General features: G+C 34.7%; 3 protein-coding genes across 3 annotated transcripts; 1 reads left to right on the forward strand and 2 right to left on the reverse strand.

Moving 5' to 3' along the window:
• Positions 1-488: 488 nt before the first annotated feature.
• Positions 489-5,660, reverse strand: LOC129795600 (beta-1,4-glucuronyltransferase 1-like). The gene is made up of 4 exons (XM_055837035.1): positions 5,012-5,660; positions 2,773-2,952; positions 2,262-2,693; positions 489-1,045 (listed from the first exon to the last, which is right to left on the reverse strand). The coding sequence occupies exons 1-4, from the start codon at positions 5,227-5,229 to the stop codon at positions 541-543; spliced, it is 1,335 nt and encodes a 444-aa protein (XP_055693010.1). The 5' UTR covers positions 5,230-5,660; the 3' UTR covers positions 489-540.
• Positions 5,661-19,986: 14,326 nt separating this feature from the next.
• On the forward strand, positions 19,987-20,536 carry LOC129794446 (putative odorant receptor 83c). Its single transcript, XM_055835198.1, has 2 exons — positions 19,987-20,415; positions 20,480-20,536. Exons 1-2 carry the CDS (start codon positions 19,987-19,989, stop codon positions 20,534-20,536), a joined length of 486 nt encoding a protein of 161 aa, XP_055691173.1.
• A 1,520-nt stretch (positions 20,537-22,056) lies between these two features.
• Positions 22,057-23,483, reverse strand: LOC129794448 (odorant receptor 33a-like). Its single transcript, XM_055835199.1, has 2 exons — positions 23,055-23,483; positions 22,057-22,128 (listed from the first exon to the last, which is right to left on the reverse strand). Exons 1-2 carry the CDS (start codon positions 23,481-23,483, stop codon positions 22,057-22,059), a joined length of 501 nt encoding a protein of 166 aa, XP_055691174.1.
• Positions 23,484-26,229: the final 2,746 nt, after the last annotated feature.

Below are 26,229 nucleotides of genomic sequence, written 5' to 3' on the forward strand. Positions count from 1 at the left end.
CTCATGGTAATTCCTTGCTTTTAATTATTATGTAATCAAAACACAATTTTTTGTAATAATTGATTTCCATTTTGAGGATTTTGTAAAAATTCCTTGTAAAATCATCAGTGCGAAATCAACGACCCGGCAAAAAGGGCAACAAGCTGTGGGTGGCGCACAAGTCACTGAGGAGGGGTGCTAGAGGTAGGTATGTAAATATTTCGCCCCCATGATGAGGTGAAATGAATTTTCATGCTGTGAGTATAAACCTATGTTTTTCATGCTTTAATTAAAATGATTGATGGCTTAATTAATCAACCGGTGGTGGCTTTTCTTATCTCCACTTTACGGGGGGCGGGGGGTGGTAACATTTTGCATCAGCCATGGAAAAGGGAAAAAAACGGGCGACACACATAGCTCCTATATAAGCGATGAGAAACTCTGCACATTCTTCAAAAGTTTTCGACCCAAAACTTTCCCGCACCACTAATTTATATTCAGTCACAATATTTTCATCATGAAAGTTGCGGGGGTGGCTAAATTTATTGCTCTTCACACATACTATATAACACAGCCCTTCTTGTAGCCGAAGAGGATGCGAAGTTCACGGGAGATTTTCTTGTCGATCAGACTATTTGTGGTTTGTTCATGCTCAGGTCTCCGGGCGGCTGCCATGAGCTTGATCCCGGGCCGATGGACGAGGAAGGCATCGCTGAGAACGTGAAATTCGTAATCTTTGACACAGAGTTGGTAGCCTTGGGTCATTTTGTCGCGTTTCCCCTCCCACGTGAGACGTTCCTCGTAGTAGGGCTCACGGTTTGTACCGATGAAGATTGGTTCCCAATGCTGGAAGCTTCCTTCGCGCTTTCCCACCACGGAGATCTCCATTCGCTCCTTCTGTGGTGTTTTCTCCCATTTTGATCTTTCAGGCACTGAATGGCAATTCGCGCAGATATTCTTGTGGAAGAGGATGGCATCTTCTGTCCGCAACATCTGCAGGAGTTCCGTTTTATTATCAGGAACACGAGCTGTCTCTTTGACTTCAAATACTGGCAGTGGGAAGACCCTATGAGGAAAATTTTCTTTGAAGTGAATTTTTATTTAAATTATTTGCAAAAGTATTTGATGAAAAATTTATTAAAAATATAAGTGTGGTTTATAATTCTTAATGAATTTTTCTTGAGTTTTCTCAATTAATTTCAGTACAAAATAAAGAAAATAGGAAGAGTATTTATTATATTTAGCTTTAATTTTAATATTTTTATGATCTATAACTAAGCATGAAAATTTCCGTGTCTGTTGTGCATCTTCCAATGACATCATAAGACCATCAAGATGAATAAACTCCTTTTGTTTGAATTAAGACAAAAATAATCTCAAACATACTTTTCATTCAAAAATTCTTCCTGAAATAGCAATTTGGGAAATTCTCGTGCAAACCATTTGATTAAATAAGATTGCTCTTGAAGTTCTATTCAGTGTTATTTTCGCACACAATTAAGACTTTTAATAACAGATGAATACTTTAGGTAAAATTAAATTGGTAAATTGGTTAAGTACCATCGACTATAGCCAACTTTTACTGTTCTAAACTGGATTAGTTCTAAGGAAAGCCCTTGAATGAATGCATTTCTACTTCAAGTCTTATCAACTGTAGTGGAGCATTAGTGCTGCTACAGTAATGGCAAAAGCTCATGACTAAGGCAAGAATTAAATGAACAAAAATCTAAGAAATATTCCAAGAAAATAGTCTTGAGAAATTTTCCGCAAAGATTTTAAAGAATATCTTTATTATTGAGAGGGAAAGTTTTAAAACATTTCTTGAATGAATTTAAACAAAAAAATTTAAAGAGTTTTACAGAATTTTAAGATTTTTCAACAAATTGAAGAGACGTTTTTTTTTAAATAAGAATATTTTTAATTTTTTTTAAGGATTTGATGTTTTTTAAATTGAAAACATTTTACAAAATTAAATTATTAAAAAGGATTTAAGGAATTTTATTAACTTAGTTAACATTAGAGAATTTTAGGAGTCTTGTTTAAGAAATTAAAAGAATTTAAGTGATTTAAGAGGAGCTTAAAGAATTTCAGAATTAATATAAATTTAAAATAACTATGAAAAACACTGAATGATTTTTACAATTTTTTTAAATTTTTAATTTTGTCAGAATTGCTTTCGAAAAAATGGTAATTATTCAGATTTAAGAAAAATATTACGAATAGTTTTGAAAAAACCAATATTTGTTATAATCTAAAATAATTTAAATATTAAAATATATCACCTGGGCTTTTTATTCAGCAGAGGACCTTCATTCCTAGCAATCATTTCAAGGAACATGGGCACACAATTCAAGCTGGGATACAGCTCAATGTCACTGGGGAAGACAAAATGTGTGATGGCCGCATCTCTGGCCACGTTTCTTCCCACATTTATGGGGTAGGTGAGATGCTTGAGGTTCTTAAACATATTCTCCTCCTTAACACTCGCATATGGTGGGATTTCGGGGCATTTGAAGCTCTCCTTGAGGACTTCATCAGCTCTTAGTATTGAGACAGGAATGTGATCTTCGTGGAAAAATATGTGGAAAGTCATGAATTGCTTAATGAGCTCCCCATCTTCCCCCGTGCAGTCTCTCAGGTACCGAATGGAGTCCACGGTGGACTTGAAGTCCGTTCCAGGTGCAAAGAGTGACATCCCCACTGGTGCTCGCCATCTATCCAGGAAATTGGGATTATGCACAAATTAAAGATTTTCCCCACAGAGAGGGAGATTAAAATTAAGGGGTAACTCACCTCTTGACGAGCGGAATGGCATTATCGAGAAAAGTAAAATCCCCATGAGTTGTGTAGGTAACTGATTCGTAGCAATTTATGTTCCCATGCGATGCTCTCACGTAATTCTCGAGCACCCAGTAATTCCCTCGTTGATACGTTCTCGATGGATATTGCTTGTTATCACAGTTTAGTAATTCCCTGTGTGTATTAATATATTCCTTTTAGTCATTATTCATTTCTACTGCGCATCTAAATGTATTTATTAATTGATTTTTTTCATCAATTAAATCAGGGGCTGACAATTGCGCAAACTGAAGACACATTACCACACCAAATGGTAACGAATATATTTGAAAAATGTTGGAAATAAAAAGAAATAGAAAAATAATTAAAATTTAATTTAATTTTTCTTTTTGAAGAAATCAACTGAAGCTATCGGCCCCTTGGAATCAAACTTTTTCAGTAGGAGGCTCTTATCATAGGTGATGATTCAAGAGAGATAATGGAGGTTATTTTTTTCAAGCAAAAAATCAATATATCTCTCAACTTGGCACATATATCAAATACATTTCAAAGTTAGATAATACTATAGCCCTTGTAGACGACATAGGCTTAAAGTCCTAACTTAACCCATTTATGATGTCTCCTAAAATCTTTGCGAAATTCTAATGAAACTTTTTAACTAAAATATTAGATTTTGGTCTCAGAAGAAATATCTTAAAAAGAGAAAGTTTTTGACTGAAGAATAAATGAAAATTAGGAATTTTTAGTTATGTGTTTCTGAGTTTTTTTTTTTATTTTTGTTATAGAGGAAAGATAATTTTTATAAAGAAAGATGAAAATTAATGAAAATTTAAGCAACTTGATTTCTTTATTTTTCTTAAATTTTTAAAATATTTTCGAAAAGTTCTTTATGGAAATCAGTTTAGTTAATTTTTCAATATAAATAAAACTGATAATTGATACATTCTCTAAAATATTTTGGTTTTTTTTTAAACTAAACATTAATTTAAGTCATTACCATAAAATAATTTAATTAGAGAAAATTAAACAATTTTACGTGTTCATTTGTGGAGGTTTTTAATAAATCATTCGTAAATAAGCTTGATCAACTAAATTAATTAATTTAATTTAATTAATTTTTCATACTTTAATGGTCATTGAAACACACAACAAAAATGGGTTAAATTTGGATTTTTATTGCGAGAAAAAACCAATCGAAACTTAAGCCTCAGATTGGCTATGATGTGGTTGGAATAAATACATTTATAAAAATCAATTTATTAAGCTATAGCTTTTTCAAGAGCTTTTTATCAGTTCCCATCCACCACAATACACATACAACACCATATGAATTAACTCTCAAAACGCCAAGCGGGGGTCATTCAGCGACTTGAATTTTGAGCTTTTCTTCAACAATGTTTTCGGTAAAGAAGTTAATACAGTAATTTTCTAATATTACATTTCTTACAGCTGTGTAGGAAATTCATTCAAAATTAGTTGAAAATTAATTTACCTATGGCCAGGAAATTCATGAATTTTATAAAGAAAAAAAAACTAGAATATTTCTTTAAATAAAAAAAAAACCGAATAGCATCTGAAAGTATTTTTTTTATTCTATTGTATTTTCCTCATTTTCTTGAATTTTCTCTCACAATGCTCACAAATAGTATGCGTTATTTGTCCGTTATATTTTCGAATTCAATAAGAACTTTTTCTACAAAAGTCTTAGTGGAAAACTTATCAAGAAAATCCTTTTAAGGAAATTAAGGTACGAAAAATGGCATAACTACATATGTTGCAGGGAAATTCAAGTGAGTGAAGTAGCCTAGAAAATTAGCTCTCGTGAAAAAAAAAAAACTATTTAGCATTTTTTCAAAGCTTCTCTGCAAAATAATGAATTAAAAAAAATCTTTATAGATTTCTTATTAATAAAATAATCTAAATAAAATATTCAAATTCAAATTCAAATGAGCAAAGCTTTGAAATTTCTCAAAGACTTTGCTGGGCTCTTTTTTTCATAATCTTGGCATTCTAAAAGTTAAGTCACATTGATTTTTTATCAGTCAATAAATTCTTTTTAAAATCATTCCAATTGCATGGAATTCGGTCAATTTTCACTAAAAACTTCTAGAAAAAAATCAAATAAACGTTAGAATTTCCTATGTGATTAAGTGCTTTAATTTCATTTTATTACTTTTCCACAGAGTGTTTTCCGAATTAGAAAAAAAATATATTGTTTAATGTAGAAGCTCACTTTAGTTTAGCCAAGACATTGGCATTCAGTTCAGTGGCATTTTGGTGGGTCTCGTTGACTTGGGAGGCATTTTTGGTGATTTGCTGAGGCACATTTGGCACATATTCCACAAGAGTTTCCCCCTTAGAGTGAGTCGTGAGCACATAGAATCCTATTAGGAGCATTATCACAACTAACACCCAAATTCTAACATTAAACCCCCTCATTGCTTCGGGCATCACATAACCGTCATCACGTGGAGATCACAAAAATTAAAACTTAAAAAAGAAACTCTTCACAACTTCTTCGCGCGAAAACTATCGATGGCATGGAAAGCCCAAGTAAAATTATTATTTAACAGTAACAGCACATCAAAATGTAGTTTAATCAACACACGAACACGGAGCGCGAGAATAATGCTATAGCATTGTTGAATTTGACACGGAAACACCACAGAGAACAGACCTTCTTGTACAGAGTGCAAACTCAGCGGAAAAAATTTAGGCAATATTTTGAATATCGAATGACAAACACGGAAAAGCGAACTGGCGAGGCATCAGCAAATAATTTCAAAATACATATGTTCAGCTGAATGCGTTTGATGTGACTCCCCGTGGAAATGTGAGAGGGAAAGAAAGAAAGAAAAATAAGCGCGGTGTGTGCCGATAAAATGGCATAGTTTTCGTGACGACACCTGATAACAGAACCCACACTCACCTCGAAAGATTCACTTTATTTGTGGATTTGACAACGCTTGTAATACCACTCAATTGTAGCGCTTTCATATCGCAATCCAATAAACTTTTATTGTTCACACCAAGCAATTGAGAAGACATTCTTCTTATCGCACCTCCACTCATGCCAAAGACGTCCCAATGATGAAGGAGAAAATATAGCACCGCTCAATATTACTTTATTCCCCCTGTGCACAAAATATAATTTCCGCTATGAATCACTTCTGAAGTGGTATTTAAACACTCTTCGTAATGTAATTAAAACTAAACAGACGGTGTGCACTAATGAAAAATATTTGCATTTGATCCTCTATGCTATTATGGAGTAAAAGAGAACATCCGGGAAGAACGTCCATTAAGGAAACTTTGATTATTCTTGAGGAGCTTTTTCAAGAGCTTTATGCAAAGCTTTCTTTCATGTTCCTGTTGAATTACATTATTTATACAGCAAAATTAAATTAATTCTCTTATATTGATTGATTATTTAATTATTTTTTCCTGTTAAAAAAATTAGAGAATATATAAATTAAATGATCAGAGTCAAGATTTGCAAAAGAAAGAGAAGAACTGAAAGGCTAAAATATAACTTTTGATGGCAATTTATTTGACAAGAATATTCAAAATTATAACACAAAACATGTACAATGAACATCTCCGAAACGTCTGGGCCGATCCTGATGAAAATCAGGAAAAACGTAGAGGGGATCAATATGAGTCGCAAGCGCTATATGAGATTCCGCCTCCTCCCCCGTCATAGCGCCCCCACAAAAAGTGATTTTTACCTTTTTTATCTGCTAAAAGGTCAGATAACATTTTAGCTGTGATTCTTTCGAAGAAAAGAATAGCACAGCTTCTGTGTACCACCTAAAATGCAATGTTGTCCGATCGGGCTCAAACCTGGTATGAGCACGAATTAGGGTCCCCACATTCCAAAAAACGTATGCTCCAAAAAAATTTTCCGGCCGTCCGTCCGTCCGTCGTATAAGGCTTAATAACAAGAGAACGGTAATAGATAGAGACTTGCGGTCAACGGCAAAGTTCATATATCGGGTGGAAGACATCCGATTATGAGGTCAAATCCACCCCTCCACCCCCGCGTCCTCCATTTTGGAATACCCCTAAATTTTGTTTTCACTATATCTCAGCCGCTATTATAGCTAGAGAGCTGAAATTTTGATATGTTGTAGGGGCCATTAAGACCTTTCCAACGATACCTCATTTTTGAAAATCGGTCAAGCGGTTTAGCCTATATGGCTGTCATAAATTTTCATCGAAAATTTGTCATAACTCGAGAACGGCTTGACCGATTTTGATCAACTCGGGGTCAAATGAAAGCTCTCAACAAACCCTACAACTCTCCAGAACATCAAAAGTTTCAAAAGTGACCACTAGGGGGCCAAAAATCAAAAACAAAATTTACGATTAGTTTTCGATGAATATCTCGGAAACTGAACGATAGATTTGGATGAAATTTTAGTATGTTCTAGCTGACTATATTATCTAGCTCCATGCCAAAAATGAAGAAAATCTATGTCGCCGTTCCTGAGATATAGCCTTCCAAAGTTAGCTTTAAATATCTCGAGTTCTATTTGTCCGATTTTGATCAACTCAAGCGCAAATGAAAGGTTTCGTGAAACCCTATAAATATCTAGAACATTGCAACTTCGAGAAATGACCGCAAGAGGCACTAAAATCAAAAACAAAATTTTCGAAAATTTCAAACTCGAACTTTTCGAAAACTGGATCATAAATTTTGATTAAACTTCTGTATGTTATAGCTTATATCAAGACCTTTCCAACGATAGCTCATTTAAGAAAATCTATCGAGCCGTTCCTGAGATATTGCGTTCTAAAGTTAGCATATGATATTTCGGGCTCTACTAATCCGATTTTTGGCAGATCTTTATTATGTGAGGTTTTGTAAATGAGTGTCGAAATTTTGAATACATATAAGTATATGAACAAATATATGAAAAAATAGTGGAATATATAGGCACCCTGCGCCCCGCGAAGCGGGGCGCCTTATATATACATATATAAGTATATAAATACATAAAAATATAAAGAAGAATAGAAACCTTTTGGCGCCCCGCGAAGCGGGGCGCTTTATATATACATATAAAGTATATAAATGTAAATGCAAAGTAAAATATAACGGTAAAATATATAGAGCAGTATAGTATAGATTAATAAGAAAAGGGAATGTACATGGTAAGTTTCACTTACGGGCTGTGATTCTTCCTTCAGAGGCCAAGTTAAATATATGTAAATGCAAAGTTTAATAGATAGCTGCAGAGTATGGATTATTAGGAAAAGGGAATGTACTGGTAAGTTTCACTTACGGGCTGTGATTCTTCCTTCAGAGGTCAGTCCAAGTATGATATTTGATGAAGATTGAGGTGAAATGTGGCAGAAAATTCAAATGTGTCATAAATTGGGGGTGCAAACTCTGGAGAAGGATGACTCGCGCCAGGAATCACAGCCAATGCGCGAGTTAGCCTTCCCCAGAGTTTGCACCCCCAATTTATGACACATTTGAATTTTCTGCCACATTTCACCTCAATCTTCATCAAATATCATACTTGGACTGACCTCTGAAGGAAGAATCACAGCCCGTAAGTGAAACTTACCAGTACATTCCCTTTTCCTAATAATCCATACTCTGCAGCTATCTATTAAACTTTGCATTTACATATATTTAACTTTTTTTATTTTAATGAATTTGTCGGAGTATTCTATTATTCCCTCATTAGGATTTTCCGTGGAATTTTCCTGTTTAATTTTAATTTTTAATTTTTAATTTTCCACTTGGATTATTTGTGAAAAAAATCTGTTTTATTCGTGTAAAGATGTAAAGTGACGAAACGTCAATAGTGACGTCATTGTTTGCATTTTTGGGCAAATGTTAGTTAGAAAATGAAAAGTTTCTTTTGCGATTTTTCTTTTTTTTGTGGATCCTTTACAAGATACTTCACCTGTTCCTACCTATTTTCTCAAATGAGAGCTTTTCCTACACAAAAAAGAGTAAACTCCTTTATTTCTGTATTGCATTTGCTGTTGATTTTAATGTTCCATTCGTTAGGAAAAAACCAGAAAAGAGAAATTCATCTCAGAGCTTAAAAAAATTACGGCTAGATGAAAACAATGCTCTTCAATCTTCTACCTGCTTCTTATTAAATCCCCTCAGGAGCTTTCAGAAAAAAAGCTCAATATTCAAATAAAAAAAACGTTTCAAATCCGTTATTTTTAGGAAAAAAATTCAAAAGCTCTTTAAATAATGAAAAACAATACGGTGTGGTTAAATTAAGCTCTTTTCCACATATTAATAATTCATGGTTAAATGAGAAAAGTATTCATTTCCCATGGAGTACCATCAATTTTGAAGACCCTTCATCAAGTATCACTGCTTGTATTAAATAACTTAACGAGATTGAACCCATCTCGTGATTTGTCTCCATTGTCTTGAGATGCCCCGAAGGATCTTCTTGTCTTTCTTCTGTTTCTCCCTCACAGGATGTGGGATGGAGACGGGCAGAAACCCCCTTAAGAGATTGCTCATTGCTCTTGAGAAAATTTATACCCCTTGAAGCAATTTACCAACCTGACTCGCTCCCAGATGCGTAGAACCCTCGCACCTGAAAATGTCCAGAAACTTATTGTGGTATTTGCTCCATTTAATTATTCACCATTTGCCCCCGAGCACACAATATACAATTTTATGCTTCAAAATTAAATGCTACATAGAGAAATTTAAGGGGGGTGCTCAGGATGAGATTTTGGGGCTGCTAAAATGGCATGGATGCTGTAGGAGGAGGGTGGGGGACTTTAGGAGTTGACCACAAAGAGAGGGTCCACAGGGAAATTAATCCCTCCTTGACTAATTCTCTGTCGCACAGACATACTCCCAACTTTATATTGCCGCATTCCTGGCGCTATTCGAATGCAAAACCCGTGTGTGGCACTTTTGGGGGCCCCAAGGATACTCCAAATTTAATTATACATACACAAAGCACCTACACACCCCTCTTGTGCTCTGACAACATTGCCTTTTGCACAAATATCTCTGTTTGTCTTGATTTTGCATTTTGTGAAGATCGGCAGCCATTATTGTGTGTAGGATGGTGGAAGCATCCCTTAAAAGGATCCATACTCAATGTGTTGATTGCGAAACTGCAGCTGGTGAAAGGAAACTCAAAGATAATGCGATGGTGTGTATTTACAAGAAAACCACAGACCACTTCACATCACGTCAGCCAACACCTATCATCAACACCCTTTTTGATTGTAGAATAGTGTGTTATGGGGGATTTATTCAGCATCACTCACGCGACAAAGCACAAACACCTTGTTCAAATCACCTTTCTTTCCATTCCTTTTTAGAATCCCTTGGCCATAATAACCTTTTGCTTAAGAGGATACCCCTAAAAGAGAGGAATTTCCCACGGTATTGTGTAAGAAGAAGGATAATACGGCATTCATATGCATTGGAATGCAAGTTGAAGGTGTTTTATACCAACGAATAGGGGAGCATAGCTCTTATGCAGGAGATAACACCACAGATGGAACGTTTGCATTGCAAGGTGGATAAGAAACAACAATATGGGGAGAATTGTGCTAGGATGCTGTATGGGTGATGTGGGTAAATATCATTAAAGATTGTGGCGCTTTGGTGGCGTTTATGTGGCGGTTTGGTGGCGTCCATGTGACGGTTTGGTGGCGAATTGTGGCGTTTTGGTGGCGAATTGTGGCGTTCATGTGGCGGATTGTGGCGCTTTGGTGGCGTTTATGTGGCGTTTTGGTGGCGAATTGTGGCGTTTTGGTGGCGAATTGTGGCGTTTATGTGGCGGATTGTGGCGTTTATGTGGCGTTTTGGTGGCGAATTGTGGCGTTTTGGTGGCGTTTTGGAGGCGAATTGTGGCGTTTATGTGGCGGATTGTGGCGTTTATGTGGCGGATTGTGGCGGTTTGGTGGCGTTTATGTGACGAAATGTGGCGTTTATGTGGCGGATTGTGGCGTTTATGTGGCGGTTTGGTGGCGAATTGTTGCGTTTTGGTGGCGTTTATGTGGCGGATTGTGGCGGTTTGGTGGCGAATTGTGGCGTTTTGGTGGCGTTTATGTGGTGGATTGTGGCGTTTATGTGGCGGATTGTGCCGTTTTGGTGGCGAATAGTGGCGCTTTGGTGGCGTTTATGTGGCGTTTTGGTGGCGAATTGTGGCGTTTTGGTGGCGTTAATGTGGCGGTTTGGTGACGTTTATGTGGCGGATTGTGGCGCTTTGGTGGCGAATTGTGGCACGTAAACGCAACAATTCGCCACATAAACGCTTCAATTCGCCACATAAAAACCACCAAAGCGCCACAATTCGCTACCACACCGCCACATCAACGCAACAATTCGCCACATAAACGGGGAGTTTTTGCGCTTCGCGCATGAATAAATAAAGCATGAATTTTATATGGGGGCTATGTATAGGGGGGCTCTGGGGGGGAAATGAATGTCGTTGGTAAAAACCGCCTGGTATCAATAGTCTGTACCAAATTTCATCACGATCGGACTAACGGTGTGGAAATGCATAGCTGAACAGGAACGAAATTATACAGAGACCTATCTTTATTATATAGATATTGTATTTTGTCTCTGGAATGTATCAAAGCTGTTTTTGGAAAATTTTTGCCGCCTTTTCTCAGTTTAAGTTTACTTTCTTTAATAAATTTGTGATCCTCCTCTCCAACTGTTTAATGTAGTCAGAATTGGAAATAAATACTCCAACAGTGCGCTCCTGGTTGGAGCACCGATCTTTGAAGGTAGTTTAACATTAAAATTAAAATTTAAAGTTTCTTACCAAGTGAAACTCATAAATTACAACAGAGCCGAGTGCTTTACGTCTTAGAAAATCTCTGTGAGTCCTGAGAGTATTTTATGCACAAAGTCGTGCAATGTCGCAATCTTCTGCTGTTGCTGAAGCATATCACATTGTATCTCGTGGAAATTTGATGCATTTCTGTACATTCAATGCGAGGTAGTGGGATCTCACGGGAGCTATGGAATTTCGTCATTCCACCTTTTGGGTGCGAAATTACACTTCTTGCATCATTCCTTACCCCCATAAATCATGCTAAAATCTCAACTGACGCGACTGCAGAGAAGGAAATTCCACGCAGAGAATTTTCATAGCTATATAGCTGAGAGAGAAGATGGGAAGTTTTAATCAAAAGTGAAGAGATTATTTGTGGTTTTCTGAAACTTTCATTCAATCGCACGCAACTCAGTACCTCTTCACGTTTATCCCCCTTAGCTAGGTTGATTTAGGGAATATTGCGCGCGACTTCCTGTATGTGTGTGTGCTTTGCAAGGAAGCTGATGGTGTGGGGTGGCACAGGGAGATAAATGCGAATTAAATGTGCCACCCCTGAAATGGGAATTTATGAAGCGTGCTGCATGGTGAATTATGTACGCCTCCTGTCTTGGGATTTATGATTTTAATTGCGCCTCCATAGGATGTCCGGTACACAAATTTGCACTCCATTTGCCTGATGCGCCCATCCTTCCCGCTCCCCCCAGGGCAATTTCCTCACAAACCATCTGCCCAGTATCCTCATTTCGTGTGTTCAACAACTTGTGGACCACAATGGTAAGCTATACTTTAATTAAACTCCCAACCATTGCAAAGGGGAGATTGCGGGGCCTGAATGGGGTGTACGACCCTCGATTACCCCCTCACAATGGCCCCCAATCACCCTGCAGTGAAACAGGGATGGGTCAAGACAGACCAACATCCTTGGATTGAGTCAACTGAGCGGAAAGGATGGAGAGATTGTTGCTTATATACTCGAATGAATAAATAGCTCCCTTTTGGGGATTCCTCTTGCTAATAAATCTCCATGCATTCTCCACTTCTCTATGCATCACAAGAGATTCCTCAAATCCCCAAGAGAAGGAGTGCCCGTCACACCCTTCCATTTCCCCAAAGGTATTTTCTCCACAACACTCTTCTTTCTTCCTATACTATGTGAAAATTCATTGCCACAAGACGTTGGGCTGTACTTTGAAGAGAAGGTACAATGCGCCCCGAGGTATGCAAAAGGAAAGAAATGTGAAAAAAGGGGCAACGAAGTAATAAAAAAAAATCTACCTTCCAGTCTTTTAGCTGTTTTCCACTGAGAAAACCTTTGTTTGTGAAGTCTTCTGAAAAATCTTCACGAAGGTACTTTTTTTTTCAAGAAGCTTTCACAAAGCTTTCAGAGTGGAAAACTTCTTTTCAGAATACTTAAATTTCGTGATTAATTTTGTTACATAAATACTTTTTTTTAAAGTCTGCTCTTTTTCAACCGAATAATTAAAAAAAAAAAATTTTGTGTTTTCTGTGCAGTTTATTTATTAAAAAAAAAATCACAGCGGAAAATAGGAAACAAAGATAAAGGATCATTGCATCACTATGTGCTATATATCATGAATTAAAGAAATTGATAAACTTTATTTTCTGGCAAAGGTGAGAATCATTGCTGAGTAGGAAAGAGAGATCTTTAATATCTGCAAAGAAAATTAAAATATTTTGTTAAAGCTTTCAAAAGCACCTAAAACCAAAATTAATGAATAAATTACTTGAACCAAAGTCATGAGATTAATGTCGTACATTCCTCCAGCTTTGATTGAAATGGGATTGGTTGAATTCATCAGAATCATGAGGATCACCTTCTGCTCCTTCACGTTCAATTCGTACCAATTTGTTTGGTACAAATTGTCAAAAATCGCCTCACTCTCTGTGCGGACTATTTCCCCAAAAGCACATACAAATACAAGTTGAAGAAAAGCTGCGACAAATGTAATGTGCATCTCGTATTCTTTCTGAAACATTTGAATACTGAAGAACATTATAAAGAAAAGGATTGTACTCATAACAAGTTGGATCAGTGACATAAATTTGAATGATTCATTGAAGGCATTGACGATCCTCAGCATTTCAACGTGCTTTTTGAGAACTTTGAGAAGCAAATTCGGACATTCCTGGAGGTTGCTGTTGATCTGAATCATTCTATTGATGATCTTCATCAGAGCCACCACGTAGAATGCGATGAAAATAATTCCACAATCTGCTGAAACTGTCCATAGATCTCCAATTAAGACGCAAATAAATATAAGTATGTTGTGAATATAGGTATAAGAATGTGGTGATAACTTTGGAATTGACATCACAGTCAAATTGTTACTAAATATGGTAACTGTACCAGTACTTGCACCCATTGAAAATAAAAATAGGTAGCACCTTAAAAAAAACGAAAAAATATTTAAATTTTATGAAAAAATCAACTAATTTCCGACACTTACCCTATAAAAATTAAACAATATTTCTTAGTTTTTGCAAGTTCCTCATCAATGATCCTCTGTGTGATTTCATTGTCATCCTTCTCTTTATATAGTTGTTCTATCCAGTCAACAAGCACCACAAATTCTTCATGAAATGGCATAGCAGACCAATTTTTAATTAGAATATCAAACAGTCCCACAAAGAGAAGAAAACTGAAAACTTGTTCCAATATAATTGCATTAGGATCAGAAAATGAATTAATTGTAAAAATCAGAAGAAAAACATCTAGAATTGTTAAGAAAATATTGAGAAAAATAAAGAAGATGCTCAGTTTCACGTAGCCACGAAGAGGTCTCGCGGTTTTGGAGATAATACAAATGATCAGAAGTTCCAAGAATTTCTCAAAAGACATGTCCAAGAAAGACATTTTGAGGCACTTGATCAACTTTCCCAACTGAATGATTCGAATGACGAAGGTAGGACTGATGCAATATATGCTTCAATGTTGTGCTTGAGGTGGTGTGATTGATAAATTCGTGGGAAACGCCGCAGGATTTTTATTTTGCATTCCTGCAGTTCAAGGCGTGGGAATGGGTGGAAAGGACGAAAGGGGTTAAATTTGTTGTGAAACCCTTTTCGCGGAAACTTTTAATTTCGTCGTGGAATTTTTTGCAAAATGCTTTGAATGGTGGGAAAATTTGCAATCTGTTCTCAATTTATTTTATTTTATTGATTTTTTATAGACAGAGCTTCGAATGAAAAAGCTTCCTATATATATTTTTCAAATTACTTTTCCTTTAATGTATCTGCCTTCAACAAGAATTTTTTTAAACTAAAAGCTTAGGCAAAAAGTTTCTTCAAACATCCCACCACTCCACAGTTAATCATTTAAAAAATTAAAACAAATAAATTCTCCCTTAAAATCAACCCTTAGTACAAACTTTATTCCCTTCACGGCTTTTCCCCACACTGACAAGTTTTCTCGCTTTTCTGGGCAATTTTTTCAAATGTATTCTGTTGTGAAATTTTATTGCTGTTGTCTGTGAAGCATGAGACCTTCGTCGTGGATTTTCCGAGTCAGGAAAATGCTCGATGTATTAAGTATTATGTCACAACGATGGTTATTTTGCATGGAAAGGCACACCACGAGGGAGTTTCCCTGTGAGAGTTTTGGCTTGAGATTTGGTGGTTGAGGATCTGACAAATAAATCCACAACGCTGAAACTCCTTCGTGGAGAAGTAAAATTTAGAGAGGGAGAGAGCATTTTAGGGCGTGTCACCTGCAGCTAGCAAACTTTTCATCCTCAAACCTCCGGTGTCTGCACGAGTGGGCCACCACTCCTCATGGAATCACCTTCCGCAGACATTGACATTCTTGGAGAGTTCGCTGTACCCACTCCTAGGTGGTGACTTGGAGTGTGGTGAAAAATCTGTTCATTGGAGCACCGGGAGAATTGCTCAACATTTCGCCATGAAGGGTGGTTTGGCCTTCTTTTGGTGCTTGGTGGAAAATTGAAGTGGTTGAATGAATAAAATTGCCTCACGTTCCACTCATTTATTTCACGTTGCACCCCCGCGCATGTGAAAAATACGACAACTTCGTGCTGTACAAAGGCATATATAATAAACACTTCTCACGACCTCCCTAATGAGGGCACACACCGCGGAAGAAAATCATCCCCTTTGAATTCTTTTATTTTGAAAAAAAAAAGCTTTGAAAGCTCTTGTAGTTCATTAAGGAACATACATCGCACTTCAAACATATGTATATGAAACAGCATTGTCTTGAAGCATAAAAGACATCCTTCTGGCTGAAGCCAACTTCAATAAAGCAAAGCTCAAGTAAATTAATCAATTTGCAACTCAACACGATAATCAATCATTGGAATAATATTGTGAATTTAGCTCAGATTTTCCTTCAAAAACTCATCCGTTCATTTCTCATACACAGAGTTGATTGATTTGTAGATTAAGGATTTTTTAAATAAATAAAATTAATTTTTCATCGATTCTTTCCAAAGAAAATTTATGTTTTTATGAGCTTTTTGAGCTTTTCATCAAGAAATAAAATGTTAAAAACCAAAGAATGTTTTTTTTAATAAAAAAAAAATGAGTAAACTAGAAGCAAGAAACTTGTGGAAATTTTGCTTTCAGAATTTTTCATTTCTCATAAGAAAGTGGAAAAATATTTTAATTAATTTTCACGTTCTTAGGAATTTTCATTTATCACATTTAATTATCCAAATAAGTGAAAAATATTATGAAAAATCCCGCTAAGAAAACAAAAAAAATCATTTCCGGATATTTCTACTTGAAAAAAAAAAAGATTTTCTTTTAATATTAACGTCAGAAAAGTTCTGAGAAATGTAAAATAAAATTTTTATTTACAGAAAAAATCGTCTGAAATTTATTTTCAACTCTGACATTCAACTTCTTGGAAATTCCAGGCGAGAATTTAGGACTGAATTAACATCACGTCATGTGTGTGTATATATGGATTTCCGGTGACGTGAAAGTTGAGCTTAACATTTTGCTCAAGTCAATCTGGGTAATTTGTGGCACCGTTTCACCTTTCCCTAAGCGAGCGCACATTCACCTAATTTTGCCATCACAACCCCCCCCCCCTCATCCTAAAGCTCGTACCTCATAAACTTCCAAAGTCTCATTGCCGTAATATTTGAAATAACATTTCCGCATTCAATGGAATTCAGTTTAAACACAAAATTAATGATGAGCACGAGGAAGGGGGGTGAGAATTAAATATGTTGCCAAAGAATTTACTAAAATGTTGTTTAAATATTATTTTCAATGCGAGAAATTTCCTAAAAATGCCAGAAATTACTTAAATGGAATTCAGAGTGAATAATATTGAATTACATTTGAACGAAGATCAAAAGAAATTAAAGAAAAACCAATGAATTTAATTCAGAATGTTTGGAATCTCTTCTATTCTATTTATTTCTGATGAAATAATTTTGATAAATTTAATAAAAAAAAGAATCAATTAATTTTTATTAGTAAATTATGTAAATTTTTAACAAATTATATGGTTATTCTGTTGAAAAATCGCTATTACTTTCAATAATTTTTCTTCAATCTTTTTTCCATTTTTTTTTCATTATACATGTTTTACCGTATTTTTATACCATAATAGTATATTCTGCAGCATAATTTATTTAATTATCATATTTAATGTGTTCAATCAATGCCTAGAACTGATTAAATTTTAAATTAATTTTTATTGTTCAGGATAAATTGATGAGTTTTCTCTGGCGTTCAATCAGTATTTCTATTTGCCCATTTTATTTGTGGATTTGTGCATAGGAGAAGTGCAGTGTTTTTCTAATCTCATGTCTAACACAGAAAACAATTCCAATTTACAATGAGAAGCATTAATCTTTCTCAATTGGATGGGATTTCAAATGAAATACTTCTTATCGGGTTTAAGGATGCTCTTCTGGCTGCTACTCGTGAGCCACACAGAGAAGTTCATTACTGACTATTTTACTTATATATATGTACAACATATATCTCAATTTTATACTGAATATGCACTTGAAGCTTTTCCTCAATGACGAACTAACAAAGTCATGTAGAAGATTAGAGAAAAAACTTCTTGAAAAATGAGAAAGTTTGTAGAAATGCCTGAAAAACTTTAAATTTAAAGAATTAAATAAGTAATATATGTATTATTTTTTTCTTATACAATAAGCTCTAAACATGACAATAAAAAACCCATTGAAAAATATCCCTTTCTTTAAGATCCACCCCAAAGACCCCAAAAGAAATTTGCTAATAAATGTAATTGAAACAATTTATCAAAATCCGATTCAGAAGTCAGTAAAGTAGGATTGAAGAATTAATTCGTGAGGAAATCAATATTTTCCTTATACGAATATATTATGAGAAAAAAGCACGATATAAGGAAACAATTCAAGAAGGAAAAAAAACGAGGGAATTAACCAAAAAAAGGATGTGTGGCAGAGGGTGGGATGTCTGGGAGAACATTGTAAATACACCCAATCGTCTGGAGTCTCTTTGCAATGCGAAAATGTGCTTCGATATGTGAATTCGTGATTGATGATTCAGGCAATAAGTTGAATACAAATTCATCTCTCTAACTCCCGCAGGAACTCCACACAGAAGAAATATTTCTCCGTATTTGGGTGTATGGAGAGAAATATATAGCAACAGAGCATATAAAACTCATCCCTCAAGTTCCCGCATTTGAGGGAAGGATACCCCTATATGGGATTTGTGCTGTATATGCCGAAGCGTATTGAGTTGATTGCGCGCCAAACAAAACCGCGGGGTGAAGGCATACATAGAAGGGAAGGGGCTGCATAATGTTCTCTCAAAGAGGGTGGTGGGAGCCCAGATGAGATATATGACATGGGGGTGGAAACCACGATTGAGAGGAAAAACATATATTAGCGTACATTAAGTGCAGCACGCAATTCTTCTTTAAGATGTTCCCGAAGGCTAGAGCTGATTGAAAAAGAAATATTTTGATTTTTGATTCCTAAAGAGAGGTTGGCAAAATATGAAGCAATAATTAATGAATATTTTCTACTTGATGGCTTATTTAAATTAATGAATATTTCTGTGTTAAAAGAAGAAAATTTTATCTTTCCGTTTTATTCAAAAAACTTTTCTTAGAAAACTCAGAGTTGGATTTGGGCTCTTCTAAATATATTTACATGCATGAATTATATCATAGATAATTAGTCAAAAATAGGAATATTATAGGAAACAGAGGAAACATTTTAGTTAAAGATTGAGTTGAGGGAACAAAAGAATTTTAAAAAAGTATATTAAAATTATTACAAAAATGTTAAGAGAAATCTTTAAGTAATACATGAACTGTCGCTTGTCTATGCAACTTTGTATATAGTAAATCGATAAAATAAAATAAATTGACAACTGCTTGCAAATTTTCCCATCATTCGAAGTCTTCGAAGCATTTTGCAAAATTTCCACGACAAAATTAAAAGTTTCCGCGAAAAGGGTTTCACAACAAATTTAACCCCTTTCGTCCTTTTTCCACCTATTCCTACGCCTTGAACTGCAGCTACGCAAAATAAAAATCCTGACACCATCCTGCGACATTTCCCACGAATTTATCAATCACACCACCTCAAGCACAACATTAGGGCAGTTATTGCATCAGTCCTACCTTCGTCATTCGAATCATTCAGTTGGGAAAGTTGATCAAGTGCCTCAAAATGTCTTATTTGGACATGTCTTTTGAGAAATTCTTGGACCTTCTGATCATTTGTGTTATTTCCAAAACTGCAAGACCTATTCGTGGCTACGTGAAATTGAGCATTTTCTTTATTTTTCTCAATATTTTCTTGACAGTCTTTATAACTTTATTGTTGCATTTTACAATTAATTCTTTGGCTGATCCCAATATTACAATAATTGAAAAAGTGTTCAGTTCTCTTACATTTATCGGTGCTTTGGGCATTGTTTTAAAGAATTTAGGTGCAATTCCCTTTCATGAAGATTTTGTGGAGCTTGTTGAATGGATAGATGAACTATATAAGGAGAAGGATGACAATGAAATCATTCAGAGCATCATTGATGAGGAACTTGGAAGAGCTAAGAAATATTCTTTGATTTTTATGGGGTGAGTAAATAAAAAAAAACTCGATATTTTATATTTCCAATGATTAATTTTATCAATATGATAATGATGGTACTTTTTTCTTAAATTTGTTTCAGATGTTATTTATCAATTTACTCCATTGCCGCTATTGTTTGTTTTTCGACCATTATTTTCAATAACTTTATTATGATGACAATACCTTACTTAGCATACGACTATTATTCTTACATTCACAACATACTTGCATTCATTTTAATCTGGTTATGTGTTTTCTGGACGGTTTCGGCAGATTGCGGGAACGTCTTCATTGCATTATATGTCGTGGGTTTGATGAAAATCATCAATAGAATGATCAAAAGTTACAGCGTCATGCAGGAATGTCCAAATTTACTTCAGAAAATTCTCAAGAAACACGTTGAGATGCTAAAAGCCGTTAATGCCTTTAATCAATCCTTCAAATTTATGTCCTTCATGCAAATTATTATGAGCACCATTCTTTTCTTTACGATGCTCTTCAGTATTCAAATGTTTCAAAAACAATTCGCCATACACTTTGCTTTTGCTGCAGTTTCACTTCAATTGGTGTTTGTGTGCGTTTTTGGGGAAGTAATTCGCACAGAGAGTGAGGCGATCTTTGATAATTTGTACCAAACCAATTGGTACGAGCTGAGCGTGAAGGAGCAGAAGGTGGTCCTGATGATTATGATGAATTCAACAAATCCCATTTCAATCAAAGCTGGAGGAATGTACGACATTAATCTCATGACTTTGGTTCAAGTAATTTATTCATTAATTTTGTTTTTAAAAAAAGTTTTAAAAAATATTTTAATTTTCTTTGCAGATTTTGAAGCTTTCTCTGTCCTACTCAGCAATGATTCTCACCCTTGCCAGAAAGTAGCAAGATTTTGCGAAAAATGCAATTTTTCACCTAAAGTAACAAACTTTAAACTCAAATGTAATATTTATTGAAAATTTGAATCACTTAAAAAATTAAATAATTTGTGCAATGTTCATCAGGCATTTTCTTTACGAACATTAGACCTCCTACAAGAGGAAAATAATAAAGAAAAAGGATATAAAGAAGTTAAAAAAAGCCACAATAAGTCAAAAATCGGAAAAAAAAGAATATTATTAAACCATGGAGAGATTTTCCTCAGCAACGTTTTTCTCTTAAATTTTCATTCAACTCCATTTTATGGACATTTTCGAGTGAGAGAAAATTAATAGCTTGAAGGATATTTTATTGAATTTACGAAAGCAATACGAGTGCGTATAATAACCCCATAATGTGGGCAATTTATCTCCCCAATTGACTGGGGTGACCCCGCGCGCATATCAACCCCTTCGTGGAATATTATTTAACCCCATCGCCCCAGAGCTGCAATTGTGTCCATTTGTTGTGTGATAAAAATGCTTTTGCTCAAGTCATAAATAAGGTAGCATATTATTGTGAAATTATTTATTATTGCAAGTGATTGCAGTGGCGTCGAAAACATTTATCCATGACCCCCGGGGGATTTCTGTCTGATGGTGTATGTGTGGTTTTTTTTCCATAGGGGATGGCAGCTACTGGAATGGGGTTGGCACAGGCACCCTGTTGAATTGATAATGGGGTGAAATTTTATTCGGAATGCACTCAATTGAATTGCAATTTTTGGTGCTTTCTCGTCCATTTGGTTTTTGGCTCTTGTGCCTACAAAAAAAATTACTCCCTGACCCCCCATTTGGGGAGGAAAAGTGAAAAGTTTGCTGTAGAATGGGGTATGATACACTTGCCTGCATTGTATTATGCCAATGTGAATTAATCCCGAGTTGTGGGGCAGTTAGATTTTATTTATAACTTGCAAGAAAAATATTAAAAGTTAGGTGAGACCGGGGTTAAAAAAAGTCACTTAATGGTTTAGAAAAAGCTCAAAATATCATATTTCCCAAATAGATAAAGCGAAATGTAAAACTGCCTTTAGGAAATTTACTGCCCTACAACTCTTTCTCAGATCATTTTGCTCTATCTAGCTAGGAAATATGTTATTTTAGGCTTTTTCCAAACCCTTAAGTGACTTTATTAGCCCTGGTCTCCCCTATATCGAGAAAATTCAGGAAAATTCAAGATGAAAGTTTAAGAAAATAGGAAGGAAATTAGAATAGTTTTTTTTGTCATTTCCAAAGAAGACTCTGGGATGAAATTGATAAATAAATCAAAGAAAATTTTTCAAAAAAAAAAATTTACGTAGATTTTTTCCTAAAATTTTTGTCTTATTTTTCAAAAAGAAAAAAGAAAATCTAGAGAAATAAATCGATAATCACCCAACACCTTATTTATATCTACAGAGAATGAATTTTCCTCAGCTCTGGTGGTTACATATAAATCCAAAAACAACCCCAGAAGTATCCCCGCAATGGAAATAATGTGAATCCATTTTATGATGCAGTATAATGCGATTTAAGAGCCATTGTTCCACTAGTCTGGCACCCCGTAAAGCCCTGATATTGCTTTACAATTTGAGATTTTCATGAATAAATGGATTAACATGTGTCTTCTCTTGCAAGTTGCAAAAAGGATTTTATGACCTCATTCGCAAATAAAATCCCAACTCTTCGTGAACTATTCACAAGTTTCTTTTCTTTTTAATTCATTTTATGAGAATTTTTTCATCTGGTTTTATTTGTAGGAAATGTTATCGCGTTTTCTATTAACAAAAGAATTTTTCATTAAAGTAAAAATTACTGAATTGAAGGAGGTAAAGAACTTTCCATTAGACTCCCAATGGGATCATTTAACAGAAAAAAATATGTAGGTACCTCTATAAGAAGATATTTAGCTGTTTATGAAAAAAAGGATAATATACTTACTGTAATAAGAACTAAAATGCTTTTTTAAGTGAATTTTTATCTAAAGTTTGGAAAATTTTGCAGATATTCGAATTTCTCGGAGAAAATAAAATAGTAGAACAGAATAATTTTTTTTTGTATTCGAAAAACATTAAAGAGATGATTTTCCTGAAGAATTGAATAATTTTTATTATGCCCACAATATACATAAAGGGATTATACAGATTTACATTTGAATTATTCTTTTAATACTTTGTAGCTACAAATATAAGATAAAAGCAGCCAAATGAGGAGAAATGAAAAATAAAAGGTAAATAAAAACGCAAAAATACATAAAGTAGTATGTGAAAAAATTCATTCGTGTTTTCAGTTTATCAACATTTCTACTTTTAGCTTTAATTAAAGCTAAAAAAAAAGCTACCAATTAAGATAGAAAATATTTCTCTTTTCAAGATACATTATTTCTTAGCAAAGGTAAGAATCATTGCTGAGTAGGACAAAGAGAGCTTCAAAATCTGCAAAGAAAATTAAAATATTTTTGTAAACTTTTTAAAAGATTTCAAAAAGTAATTAGAGAAATTAAATACCTGAACCAAAGTCATTAGATTTATGTCGTACATTCCTCCAGCCTTGATTGAAATGGGATTAGTTGAATTCATCATAATCATGAGGATCACCTTCTGCTCCTTCACGCTTAGCTCGTACCAATTGGTTTGGTACAAATTATCAAAGATCGCCTCACTCTCTGAACGAAGTATTTCTCCAAAAACACACACAAATATCAACTGAAGTAGAGCTGCAGAAAATGCAATGTGCATCTCAAATTGTTTCTCATACATTTGAATACTGAAGAGCATTGTAAAGAAAATCATTGTACTCATAACAAGTTGGATCAGTGACATAAATTTGAATGATTCATTGAAGGTATTGACGATCTTTAGCATCTCGACGTGCTTCTTGAGAATTTTAGGAAGTAAATTCGGAAACTCCTGAATATTACTGCTGGTTTGAATCATTCTATTGATGCTCTTCATGAGACCCACAACATAAAATGCAATAAAGACATTCCCGCAATCTGCCAAAATAGTCCAGAAAACTCCAACATAACAAGAGATGAATAGAATTATGTTGTAAATATAGGAATAATAATCCGGTGATAAAGTAGGAATAGTCATTACAATCAAATTTGTATCAATCATGCTAATTACACAGAGAAATGCAGCTACAGAAAATATAAGTAGGTAGCAACTAAAAGAAAAATATTATTTAAAAAATTTTACAAAACAAAAAATACATTTTTAGACTTACCCCATAAAAATCAATGAATAATTTTTAATTTTTGCAAGTTCCTCCTCAGTGATTCTCTGGATGATTTCATTATCATCCTTTTGTTTATGGAGCTGTTTTATCCAATCAACAAGCTCCACAAATTCTTCATGAAATGGAATTGCAGACCAATTTTTAATCAGAATGTCAAACAGTCCAACAAATATAAGAAAACTGAAAACTTGTTCCATTATATTTGCATTAGGAATAAAAAATGAATTGATTGTAAAAAGAAGCACAAAAACTTCGATAATTATCAAGAAAATATTGAGGAAAATGAAGAAAATGCTCAGTTTCACGTAGCCACGAATAGGTCTTGCTGTTTTGGAGATCACACAAATGATCAGAAGTTCCAAGAATTTCTCAAAAGACATGTCCAAGAAAGACATTTTGAGGCACTTGATCAACTTTCCCAACTGAATGATTCGAATGCCGAAGGTAGGACTGATGCAATATATGCTTCAATGTTGTGCTTGAAGTGGTGTGATTGATAAATTCGTGGGAAACGCCGCAGGATTTTTATTTTGCATTCCTGCAGTTCAAGGCGTGAGAATGGGTGGAAAGGACGAAAGGGGTTAAATTTGTTGTGAAACCCTTTTCGCGGAAACTTTTAATTTCGTCGTGGAATTTTTTGCAAAATGCTTTGAATGGTGGGAAAATTTGCAATCTGTTCTCAATTTATTTTATTTTATCAATTTCCTAGGAGTTTTTTTTTATGAATCTCAAGTAAACAAAAATGCCCTATAGATGCGAAGGAATTAAATTCGCAGGAATTTTTTTTATTTATAAATCCATTAGGAAAATTATATTTTATTTATGTAAGAAGATTCCGAGAAAATCGAGTATTTTTCTAAGCTTAAATTAAATTTCCGGTATATTTTATAATAATTTTTTTTTACTTTCTTTGCCATGAAAAACTAATGAATTACTGATGAACACTGAATCTATTCAGTGGAGTAAAATGATGAAAATAATTTATTTATCTGTTGACATGGGATTGGGAGATGATGAAAAATTCAAATCATTATAAAAGTTGTAGGTTGTTCTACTTTTTTCATTTCTCCCGGGGAAAATGTTTTAATTGGTGCCGTCGTTGATTCTTCACTTTATGACAAATCCACCGTGTTGTATGACTACGCGAATGACAAGGTGTAAGTAAACATCATTAAAATGCAGAACGGGAGAAAAACTCCTGGAAATTATCCATTCTTCCTGGCGTGAAAAGTGAGTTGAGAATGTTTCTGCCGAAAGTTTATCTTTGCGAATCGGTGAATAGTTCTTGACAACACACCCTTCAGGCCCTTGTATCTCTCACTCTAAATGCTCTCTCCGTGAAATCAATTTATATGTATATGAAACGATATAAATGGAAATTCACTGATGGAAACGAAAAATTATTTTTGTGCTATATGGCTTCCCCGTATATAAATTGTGTTGCGTGGGAAAAACTTTCGGATGTATTTTGATAGACTATGAAAAGCTCATCAAGTGTAAAGGGAGAGCTTTTCTCTCATGGTGCTCTCTCACTGACTTTTTCACACATGGGCAACCCCTTTTCCGAAGCAAATACCAATTTACTACGAGGGTGTGAGGTGGGTGCATGGCACGAGAATGAGAAGTTCGGATTATATGATATGAAATGGAGGATGTGAAGCCAAGTTTTTTGGTGAAGCGAGGGGGTATCATTGAAAAGCGTCGACATTAAATGAGATTTCCCGTTTTTATCGTGGAAATTTGAGCCATTTTCGGAAATGAGTGCTGTAAATTCTTGTTTCTGTCGCTCTCTAAATGCCACTCTATTGCCGCCATTCCCATACTTACACTCACAGCAAAAAAAGCTTCCCTCGAAGAGCTTTTTATAGAGGCAAAACGAACAAGCGTCGAATGCCAAAAAGTCACCCCAATTGCATGAACTTTGCTTCTTCCTGAAATCCTCTTTGGCTCGATTTTAAAAGGATTAACTGAGGGAGTTTTTAATACATTTTTTTCTTGAACTCCTTGTCACTATTATATAACAAATTTCTATAAAAAATTATTCATATATTAATTAAAATGAATTATTGACCATGAAAATAAAGAAAAATCAGAACTTTGTGGAAATTTTCATTGAAGCTTATTGACTTTCCAATCAGTCTGCATGAAACTTCTGTGGAAGCTTCCATTTGAAATTATCGATCAAGAAGAAAGTTCTCTACGAGGGAGAAAATGCAATTAAATTCCCAGTTAAAAGCTCCTAAATTCATCTTAACACAATATGAAAATCCTTAATGCAAAAGTTTAACAATTGCATCATGGTCAGTTTGAGATTCAAGCGGGAAAGTACCCGGGTAAACACATTCATGGGCGAGCTTTTCATCTCTTACCACTTGAGGAACTTTCAATTGCTCCACAAAGTTGCTGAATTTCCTCTAACTTGCACATCATAATATTTCTGTT

The sequence above is a fragment of the Lutzomyia longipalpis genome, chromosome 4, assembly GCF_024334085.1.
Source record: "Lutzomyia longipalpis isolate SR_M1_2022 chromosome 4, ASM2433408v1".
NCBI classification, from domain to species: domain Eukaryota; kingdom Metazoa; phylum Arthropoda; class Insecta; order Diptera; family Psychodidae; genus Lutzomyia; species Lutzomyia longipalpis.